This window comes from Limulus polyphemus, unplaced genomic scaffold (genome assembly GCF_000517525.1).
Source record: "Limulus polyphemus unplaced genomic scaffold, Limulus_polyphemus-2.1.2 Scaffold4224, whole genome shotgun sequence".
Lineage (NCBI taxonomy): Eukaryota > Metazoa > Arthropoda > Merostomata > Xiphosura > Limulidae > Limulus > Limulus polyphemus.
The window spans coordinates 72,219-83,621 of record NW_013669834.1 but is presented as its reverse complement, the minus strand read 5'-3'; the positions used below and the strand labels follow the sequence as shown (position 1 = coordinate 83,621).

The following is an 11,403-nucleotide window of genomic DNA, read 5'->3' as shown; positions in this document are numbered from 1 at the left end:
TCGTCAGGAATGTGTTTGAGAATGAACAAGATGGCTACCATGACTTCTTTCCGCAATAGGTTAACTCAGTTAGAAGCAAGATTAAAAGCAGAAAATGATCAGGAAGGTGAATCTAGAAATACAGCATCGAGAGCTTTAAGGACAGATGTGGCTAGTTCAAGACCAACTATACGAGGACGTAAGCCTATATTATTTTATTAACCTTAGTAGTTCATACTCATAGGTTCATTTCTGTTGTTAGCAGCATAGCCCTAAACTAATGTAATACTTTAAATAACTGAATTTGCTCGTCTTTGTATTTCGCTCTTAAGCCTAACGAAAGGCTTAACGATATAATTTGCGTAAGTTTATAATAATTAAAATTACATTTTTACGTTAGAGTCAAATTCTGTATTTTGTTTTAAATAGTGCGCACTGTAGCCTAAGACAGTGTCACAGTTGTGTCATTAATTTAAATTGCTTATCAGTATCGTAATGAATTTAGAATGTTGCCTGTGTTAGTAACAGTAACAACACTATAGCAGAAGCTTCAACTTACAGTTAGTATTACCGTTGAATCCTCTTGAATTGATTTTAAAAGTGAAATAAGTATGTCAATTTAAATTTATGTAAATTATAACTTCGTATCATTTTATTTTTTTAACCACATCTTAATTCTGATAAGATGAAATAAAGTAAACAGATATGGATTTAAATTGTACACTGTTTAGTGTAACTTGTAAGAACCATGGCCATTGACTTATTATTTATTTTGGTGATCTACATTAGTCTACAATGAGATGATTAATATTTGGTGTGAACTTGAAGGCAAAGACAAAGCATAGAAATGTTTGGTAGTGGTGTATATGACGAGCATTCTACACATGTACTCATACATTGTGATTTTTACAAATTGTTTAAAATTTAATTTTTGGCAACATAATGTCATAAGGCATGTTCTCTCACACTGTTAGCATATAGAATACTCAAATTTTATGAGAATAGCATATTAAACTTCTTAATTTTAAAAAAAAAAAGCTGGTTTCCTTTTCTCTTGGATATCACATATGATTCTGTTTTAACAAATGTCACATTATCCAGCACAAATATATACAACATAAGATGTAAAGTTATACAAAACAATGCAGTTTTCAAGGTCAACATTAAGTAAAAAAAAAAGAGAGAGAGAGAGAAAATAAGGGAATATAACTTAAACATACCTTTCCAGATATTACATCATTGGTCAAGTCATTCCACGTGTTACTTTTACTATCTGGCATTATGATGATGACAAAACCTTATCGAAACGTTGTACATTTTCTGTTCTGTTAAACTTGTATTCAAGTTTTTCTTCATTACCCATTCAAGCCATCTCTAAGTATTATCTGGCATTATACATTAGGTAGGGGAGGGGATAATGAGTCTGAATACTGGCAAAAAAAAAAATGGAGCTATGATGAACAAAAGTTTGGGAACACTGTGGTAATAAAAAAAATATATCACAGAAAAAGTCTTTACTTAGGCTTTCAAAGCCTAATCCTATTAACTTTGATATTCAAGATTAAGATTTCCACCTCTCAAATGGATAACCTAGAAGTTTGTCCAAACCCTTAAGCATTTTCAAATTAAATCAAGCTTTTGTAGTTCTGTGCTCCGGAAAAAAATCCAGAACTAGTATATTTTCATCCAAAAATGTAATGGTCAATGATTTTAAAAAAATATTTCTTTCAGTTCCAATTGGGCAAGAACATGGGTCTCCTGGAAGGTCCGGAAGGTTTCCAAGTCAAAGGTCCGGAAGGTTTCCAAGTCAAAGGTCTGCTTGTTTACCCCTCTCACTTCCACCTTGTAATTACTCACCCACATCACACGATAGGTAAGAACATATCTTTTATATGTAAGTGTACTTATAGCTTAAAAATAATGAAATCCAAATAATATTTTCAACAAAAAAAAACATAGGAATAATTGGGATTTTGGTGGGACTACCTTCCAGACATCACTGTTTCGGTAAATTATGTAAGAAAACAAAAAGATAGCTTGAAGTTTTTCCTGATTCCACAAATTAGGTAAGTATCTGTTATTTCATCTTCCTGGCAGAAGCTACATATATTGGACTATGGTAATGTTTTACTAATTGATATCGTTAGCTAACCTAAAGTACTTATTACAAGATCAGTATTGTAGTGTATAAAAACTTACCATTTCAACTTCTCTCTCTCTCTCTACATTACTGCGTTAAATATTTGTCGAAGACAAATTTTAGGTGGACTGTAATTTATTAACTTTACTAAATATAGGAATATTCTTGTGTACTACACACTCATGGCTCAAAATGAGCCATGTTTTCAAGAAAGATTGGCTCAAATGTAGGCAAACAGGAGGCATTGAGTGTTGCATCGTTAGATTTTTTTGGATATCTAACATGTAATATTTTGTTGATATTTCTTGAAAGGGGGGGGAAGAATTGAAAGATTTGAAGCCTTGTCAAATTTACCATTGTTCATAAATGAATACTAATTGATACATTTTTTGTTTCGGTCCTTCGTGTTTGATGGGCACTATCACACTCATGCTTGAAAGCACCTATAAGACAAGTTTTGTAAGAGCTTGTTAGAACTCCCCGTTAAGTCTGTAATAATGCCTATTATTTTTGACCCGCTACTTGTCCTTTTATTCTTAACCAAGAAATAAATACTTTTAAATTCAGATTCCGTAATTAATATTGTTTGTCATGGCATTCACCAAGCAGTCAGCTGTTGTTTGTGTACACAGACAAGCTCACAGATAATTTTGTGTGACCCTATTGGCTGCTATGACTCTGATACTAACAATGTTACACACGCAGTAATACAACATTTTTGAACTCTGTTGTTATATATAGACATCAAATATTTGTAACTGAAAAAATAAGTCAATTCGGTATTAATTACTAGAAAATTCAGCTTTAGCAAATTCGATCGTGACCTGACTTATATTTGATAAACGTGTATGACATGAGGCAGCAAGGGCTGCCATATTGACTGGAAGTCTTCATAACTCCGTGGCATACTGCAAATACGTCTCAATTTTACCAGCAGGACTCTATAATTCAGTCTGTACAAATAATCTTTTATTGTCCAATTTTGTAAACAAAAAATCAAGATATGCCATCAGCCCCCCATGGATTGTGTAGCAGGTGATATGTACACCCCTTAAACTTGAAGGACTGGTATATTGAGATTAATATTCTTAGTTTTACAGTGAGTATTTTATAAATACTATTGTAAGAAATTTAATTTATCAGTTTTTGCAGTACAAATCATCATATGGAATCAAAATTAAAGAAAATCTATCAGCATGCTGGAATATTAACAATTGATGGAGAGGTAAGCTGTGGTTATTCAAGTTTGTAAGTATTTAACAAATGAAATATAAACCTTTTTTTCTGATATAAAAAAGTTCTCATTTATTAATAATAGTGAACTACCATAAAAACGTTTTAAGCTGTTTTATGATACTGTTTCTGAAACTACTACTTAAAATTCAATCCAACAATTATCATTAGTTCTATGGTAGATCATTTATATAGTTTATAGGATCCAGCAAAAAAAACATACTCAAGTGTTGTTAAAAATCAAATTTATACTATTAAAAGAACTATGAAAGATAGTCATTATGATAAATTCTGAATTGTTAACTTACGTTGCATGTATCTATTAATTGTAAATAAGTTTTGTAAGTGTATAAAATTATATTAATTTTAGACATATCAATCATCCATTGATGACATGATACATATGGGAGAGTTGGGAACAGGAACTTGTGGTCATGTTGTCAAGATGGAACACAGACCCTCAAGAAAGATCATGGCTGTCAAAGTTAGCTGATCATTATTTTTTATGCGATTTTACCGATCTTTTTGTGATAAATTTTTTTTATTTTTAATACTTGTTTGGAGAAATAATCTTTTTAAAATGCATTAATAATTTTGGGACATCCTGTATTTCTTCGATATCTAGAATAGTGTTGTTGTTGTTGTAACAAAAAATATTTTTATTGTTAAGCATCTATAATATTCATCAGTGGTAAAAAAGTGAAGTTATGTACAGTTCGATATTCGTAAATTTCTTAATTGTATTTTACCTTTTTTTGCCTAGGTTGCTTTGATACTTGATCTTTTTATACTGTGATTTTTGTTGTCTCTACATGACTTGCACAATCAAAATAAGAGTTAAAACTGTCTTGACATGCATGAAATCTACCTGACTTGTATAAAAGTATAGAACTTAAGTTTATAGATATTAAATTGTACCATAGAAAGAAGTTAGTTTTTGTAGACCTTTAGATGTTGTTAATTTTATTAATATTTTCTTTCCAAGTCTTTTTATTTGAATATGTAGTTTGTCCATTAAAAAGTATTTCTTCCTCCAGCAAATGAGACGTTCGGGAAACACAGAAGAAAATAAACGGATTACTATGGATTTAGATGTGGTGTTGAGCTGTCAGGATTGCCCACACATTGTACAGTGTTTTGGCTATTTCATTACCGATTCAGATGTGTGGATTTGCATGGAGCTTATGTCCACTTGTCTAGACAAGCTCATCAAACGACTGAAGAAGCCAATTCCGGAAATGATTCTAGGGAAAATTGCTGTTGCAGTAAGCTTCTTTTTTTAACTATAAAACTGCACTAATGGTTCCCAATTTTTAAGTTTTTATACTGCTGTTTCTCAATGGGGCTTGTTCGAAAAGCTTTGAGTGTATCTTATTTTGCAGTGGTATGACAAATTTGTGGAAATCCATGCATTTCAGTTGAAAAAAAAAGATACAGGGGCATTCAAAGTTTAATCTGATGTTAGGCAAATTTCCATCTTAACTACGATGCAATATGCTACTTGCCATCCTTAAATTTTGTCGTGTAGTAATGATGTTTGAGAAGGAAAAAAAGAATCTAAAAAAATTATGCGTGTCGTGAGAGCTAGTAGAAAGATTTTCTCCATTATAGTGTGTGACACAAAGTACGTCGTTTCCTCATGTCTTTTCATTTTCACATTCCTGAAGAAGGAAATCCCACTTTTTACTTGTTCCTAATTCATGTACAAATAACAAATTTTATGAAAATTAAAACTTGCAAAACTTGTTTTTTCTCCCTCGTTCGTAATTGGATGTTATCTGACACTTCAGTGTCTGAATGAGTGCATTCAACTCATTCACTAAATCAGTTTAATTGAGACAACTGCATGTAAAAACCAAATATCTTAAATTTGTATCTTTTGTGATGTTTAATATTAAAAGGCCAGTGCTAGAGATGTTTTTAAGTATTAACTCTGGCACTGTTGTATCTTGTGCATTATATAATCTTCAATGTCCTGTACTTGGTAAACTCAAGATCCTTTCTTTCAATATCAGAGTATAAATTCTTCTCTTAAAACAACAGTTGTAACACATAAGTTCTCTGCAGTGACTAAACATGTTGGGTAGATTAACCTAAAGATGAGGTTTTTAGATGAATGAAATATACCTCTATAGAAGTGGTTCTAAAACGTTTTCGTCCACAGACCACCTACAGGTCCTTCCTTGCCTGTTTTTGCTTGCCACCATAAAACAAAACGCATCATTTACATGTATTTTGGACTGACCTGTGGACCACAATTTGAGAAGCAATACTCCATATCATCCTGAATTTATGTCAGATTAACTGCTTATGGCCAAAAAATATTAATAGCAAGGGTTCCCAAATGATGAAACGCAATGCATTCTAATCTTTATAAGTAAGAGTGTAAGAAAAGTATATTCAGTTAGTTATGTTCATTACTAGGTAATTTTTTCTTCTTCTCAAAATAAGTAGCTTACTCTGATCAGAAATGAATTAGTTACAATGATTATATTAAATAGTTTAAAAAAGAAATATAATGTTATTTATACAATTGTTTTTCATTCAAAATATAAACTAGAAATATAATCATTAAACCAGGTCAACCCTTATATAATGAAGTTAAGTTTGTTGTTTTATTTAATTCAAGTGAAATTGGTAAAGATGATACTTATAAATCATTTCGTATAAACCATTTATTTAATCTTGTTGATAAAAATTAGAATTTTATTATTACTAATGAAACCTTCCTGACAAGGCAACTGTGTTTCTAGTTAGAAAATTTTAACTGTGAGATAAGCATCATAATTTTTTAACACAAAATATATATCTTAAAAGCTTTGCATAGCATCTTTAATGGTGTTTGTGCAACTTAGGGAATCTTGTGAATTTATAAAGTGTTTGAGGCATGAGAGATTTTATTAGTGTAGATATGGCTACTATGAAATTTAGGTCAATATGCTTGAAACTAAGAAAATTAGGCTTAATATAATGTTCTGTCCGACTTGTTCTAACTTTTACATGTGCTTATTTTCTCTTCCTTAGACTGTAAATGCACTCCATTATTTGAAAGAAAAACATGGTGTTATTCATAGGGATGTTAAACCTTCTAACATTCTGCTTGACGAGAGAGGTGTGATCAAACTGTGTGATTTCGGAATTAGCGGACGGTTAGTGGATTCGAAAGCCAGAACCCGTTCTGCGGGCTGTGCTGCTTACATGGCAGTGAGTTGAACTATCAGTAATCCTGATTTATATTTTCGTATTGTTCATTCAAGGTTATTCTCGTCCATTTGGAAAGGAGACCATTTAATATTTGAGTACAGAGTTATGTCACATTTTATTGGCAGTCAGAATATGGTTTTGTGTATGTCTGTTTATTTTTTTATTTATTTTTTGAGGGGGGGGGGCAATCAACTTATGAATTAGCTTTAGAAATGCTGTTATAGGTATTTGACCTGTTAATTTTAGTCAGTTTTATGTTTTGGTTTAAAGAGTTAGAAACATGATTCAGTATTTGGTGTAAGTGATACAGTGAATTTAATTGTATATATTATAACATTAACTGTTACAGTGTAAAAGAGTTTTATTTATCAGAAAGGTAAATACTTTCAACAGTTGTTTTTTTTTATTTCAGCTTAATTGAAAATTGAATTTTAGAAGAAACCTTTATAATATTTATAAAAGAAAAGTTACATTAAGGTTTCTGAGAAAATTTGACCAGTGGTTTTTAGATTTTTAAAGTTAAAATAATTGCTCAAAACCTAAAAAAGTCCTTCAGAAATAGTATCTTGAATTATTTACAGCTTTTGTAAGCTTACTTTAAATATCTATTGTCGTTAGCAGTTGCTATGTTGCTTATTACAAGATAACGTTAAAAATAGTAACTTGTGAATATATATATATATATATGTAAAAATGTTTTTGTAGCTTGAAGAGCTCTCCATGTCGTTATGCCCTGACTGAAAAGGTTCATGGGAATGTAATGCTGATGTCATTTGTCTATCTGTCTGTAGTCTTAAGCTGTAGACATTTATTTTCTGTGTGATGCCAAGGAAGAACCTTGATGATTTTAGAGTTAAAATCAAAGGTCATGGGGACAATTTCAAAAAATATAAATTTTTGTTTATATGTACAAGAAAACATACCTCGCATAATAACAAAACACGCACACATATTTATCATTACACCATTTTACTGATGGCTATTTTTAAATATGGCTTAATGTTTAAATTGTACTCTCAGTGCCGAGATGACATTTTAATAAACAAGGGTCAAGAGATGTAGTTAATCACCCATTTACTGATGTGTCTTGAGAATATGAACTTTTGATTTTGTAGCCAGAACGAATAGACCCTCCTAATCCTAGTAGGCCAGACTATGATATTAGAGCTGATGTCTGGAGCCTTGGTATATCGTTGGTAAGATAGAGTAAATGTATTTTATATTTCTGTATTTATAATTAATGATCAAACTGACTGACCATTTTATCTTTTTTTAATGAGATTGCTAAAATTTTCTCTTGGAATTGACAGTTTTGATTGTATCAAAGTTTATTAAGAAATTTTGAATTAACTTTAGTTTTTTTAATGGTTGTTGTAATTCTAGAGATTTAAATTGGAGTAACAACTAACGCTATGCCATTTTTATAACCCAATATAGTTTAATATTTTTGCTGTTTAACTTTTCGAGAAAACGAAACATGTTGTGGAAGTTAGCATCTAGATGACCAAGATTTAAATAAATATAATATCTTCATTATTAAGAACTAATGCTTGAATAAATTAGTTGAACTGGTCTAATAGACATTGACATTGCATATTCTAAGAAATATTAATAACACCACATAATATTTTATTTGTCATACGATTCTGTGACTAGTGTTTTATTGTTTTAGGTGGAGTTAGCAACAAACAGGTTTCCGTATCAAGGATGTAACAATGACTTTGAAGTCCTTAGTAAGGTGTTACAAGAAGATCCTCCCCATCTTCCACCAGATGGAGATTTTTCCTTAGATTTTTGTAGCTTCGTTAGGGATTGGTGAGTTTTTTTTTTCTGTATTAAACAGAATTCCTGATTGTTCATATTGGACAGGTGCGCTATTAAACAAAGTAGGCTATAATTTAGCTCAGTTTTTATAACATCTTCTCATTCTTCAGGTACGATAGATTCAAACTCATTTATTCCGAATTGTTATCAATCATAAATTGAAATAGTGTTTAATTTACCGAGCCACTCATCAGATTTGTAAACTTTTGTGTGAACTAGCATGCTAAGAAAACTACCTTTATAGTGAACAACTGTTTAATAAGTCAACTTTCTGATCTAAATGATTTAACCCTATGCATCTGGGTGGAGTCAGTTTCACTTCTCGTGTAACTATACATACTATAACTCTAGATGTATCCTCGTGAACTTTGGCAAGTTTTAGTAAACATTACAAGTCTGTTATACACAAGAAATCTGACACTTTAATAAAGTTTATTTTTATTAAATATTTATCTGTGAATTTATGAAGCCTTTACTTGGTGTGACAGAAGTAACGATATCTTAGTAAAGTTAGAAGATTGGAGATTCTTAACTTTATATTTTGGCTTGTCAATATCTGTAGTACGTAGTTTCTTTAGTTGGACACGTATGAGGGTAGAGGGAAATATTAAAAGGGGCAGTTTGGATCGCAGGACGTTATGTGACACAAAGAAGGGACGAATGAGAATTTTAAGTATTTTGTTTTGAAGTTTAGAAATTAAAACTTAGATAATATAAAACTTTGAATTATAAACTATTATGTTTTGATTCCAAGCTTATTGACATACTTTGATAAGTATCATACTTCAACATAATACAAATATACATGGTAAAAAATCAACAATAACAGAGAGTTTTACTTTAAAAGATGATTTTCACTCACTTTAATTTGTTTCTCTACCCAACAAGCGAAGAAACCATTGCTAAGATACCAAACCAGAAAGTGACCAACCCACCAAATTGTTCATCTTATGGTTTCAGTCCAAATAACTCTACAACTACTTCATCACTAACGTCAGTTTACACCTAAATCCACTACATGTGTTTCTGGGTAGTTCACGATGTCATCAGTTAGTCGTACTAACTAGTAGTAATTTTTGTTTAAATTATAATTCTAGTGTAAACGATATTATCATTATCCCTTGAAATTAGTTCAGTGGATAAATACAAGTTGTACTATCCAAAGTATATCTTTTTTCTTTCTTTTCCTAGCCTAATCAAGGACTTTGAAAAAAGGCCAAAATATCGCAAACTTCTAGTAAGTACTTTTTCTTTTACCTGTATATTTTTTTTCACAGAGTGAATGTATATGTACATATCTTCATAATTATCAGTATATATTTTTCAACATTTGTATGTTTTTCATTGACTTATGTTTTCCATATGTCTGTAAACAAGCATTACCTCTTTTTTCTTTTATAAGACTGTCATGTGAGAACCTACAAGAATCTTGTTTTTGTGGGAAAGGAAAATTTTAAAGATTTACAACCCTCAATAAAACTAAATAAAAATACTATTTAGCGTGGTTTAACACTTTTGCTATGGGCCTCTTTTTCGGCACATGTCACAAGGTTTTATTGAGTTATATTCAAAATACTTTCTTATAGTATAAAAATGCAACTAATAATCCAAATTTTAATATTATTTAAGTTTTAAGTTCTTAATTTTATAAGGCAATATTTAAAAAAATTCTAAATTTCCCCACTGTGAGAAATGTGTAATTTTTTTTCTCTAGGCATCTCCTCTTTAATTAATTCACCATCATTTCAATAAGTACAAAATTTAACAAAAATTAAGCACTATAATAACGTTATTGCTCTGACAAAACCTTCACTCACTCAACTCGTACAAGTCTTTCAACCACTACAGTACTTGTAAGTATTAAATATAATCAATGTTTAGTCCCTTAATTTTCTTACATGCATGTTTTGTATAGTACATTGTAGCTAAAAAAGCCATGTTGCACCCTTTAAAAAAGTTATTCAACAGTAGACCAAAATATTTCAGGAATGCATCCCCCCATAATACATGTAAAGATTGTTTTGCTTAATGTCATTTCAGATGTATGTCCCACTTTCCAGGAAAGCATCATGACATATAACGGGGACCCCCTGTATTTAACCCTTCATTTGTGGTTTGTGTAAATCTGCCTACCACCCCATGTACAAAGATTTGCAAATTTTTAAGGTGCATAGAATTCAATTTGTTTAACATAAAATGATAGATTATCATACGTACAGACAAGATATGAAAAAAAAATCAGTTACATTTACTTGACATTGACAGCATCTAAAAGATGCATGGCGGAGAGTTAGTGCAGGGTGGAGGATACAGTGCTCGTGAGTCTTGCCACCAGTGAGGTGTTGTTGCCATACACCAACAATTTTACATTTTTCTTCTTCAATTTTCTATTGACATGTTCATGCCATTTATGTTTTCAATAGTTATATATGGTTGTTATTGATACATTGTAATAATAAATGCATTGCAAAATAAATGTAATTACAAAATAATTTTCATACAACACATTTCCATTATTTATTTACATATATGGATTTACAGTCACTTTTGCCATTATGATAGATTTCAATGGATTATATTTACTTTATAATAATGGTGAAAATTATTATGTTTTCAAATAATTAAAATATTCAAATTTGCAAAATGAATGTGTTTACAAAATAATTTTCATACAACACATTTCCATTTATTATTTACATTTTCTATGTAGATTTTCACTTACTGATATATTTCAATTGACTATATATACTTTATAATAGCAGTGAAAGAGAATTAATGTGTTCAAATAATAATAATAATACTGAAAATTGCAAAATAAATGTAATTACAAAATTTGTATACAACACATTTTCGTGTTTTTCATTTTCTATATAGATATTCAATTATTTTATTTTCTTTATATGCTATAACTATAATCAGTAATAATATTTACCAACTTACATATTTTAATTCACATTTTAGAATATCTTCAATTAATGGTAGTTTATGAAGTTCTGATCAATGCACAACCCAACACCACACTC

General features: G+C 30.4%; 1 protein-coding gene across 2 annotated transcripts in view; it reads left to right on the top strand.

The window, feature by feature from the left end:
- The window catches only part of LOC106470799 (dual specificity mitogen-activated protein kinase kinase 7-like), an 18,683-nt gene continuing 7,280 nt past the window's right edge, over positions 1 to 11,403 (top strand). Inside the window, exons 1-9 of one of the 2 annotated variants that reach the window (XM_013931364.2) lie at positions 1 to 178; positions 1,711 to 1,852; positions 3,263 to 3,344; positions 3,723 to 3,836; positions 4,390 to 4,617; positions 6,377 to 6,556; positions 7,672 to 7,752; positions 8,229 to 8,371; positions 9,572 to 9,617. In XM_013931364.2, coding sequence (XP_013786818.2) covers positions 10 to 178; positions 1,711 to 1,852; positions 3,263 to 3,344; positions 3,723 to 3,836; positions 4,390 to 4,617; positions 6,377 to 6,556; positions 7,672 to 7,752; positions 8,229 to 8,371; positions 9,572 to 9,617 — 1,185 coding nt within the window. In that variant the 5' untranslated portion in view covers positions 1 to 9. The remainder of the gene's footprint in view (positions 179 to 1,710; positions 1,853 to 3,262; positions 3,345 to 3,722; positions 3,837 to 4,389; positions 4,618 to 6,376; positions 6,557 to 7,671; positions 7,753 to 8,228; positions 8,372 to 9,571; positions 9,618 to 11,403) is intronic. The other variant, XM_013931365.2, reaches the window with a different exon arrangement.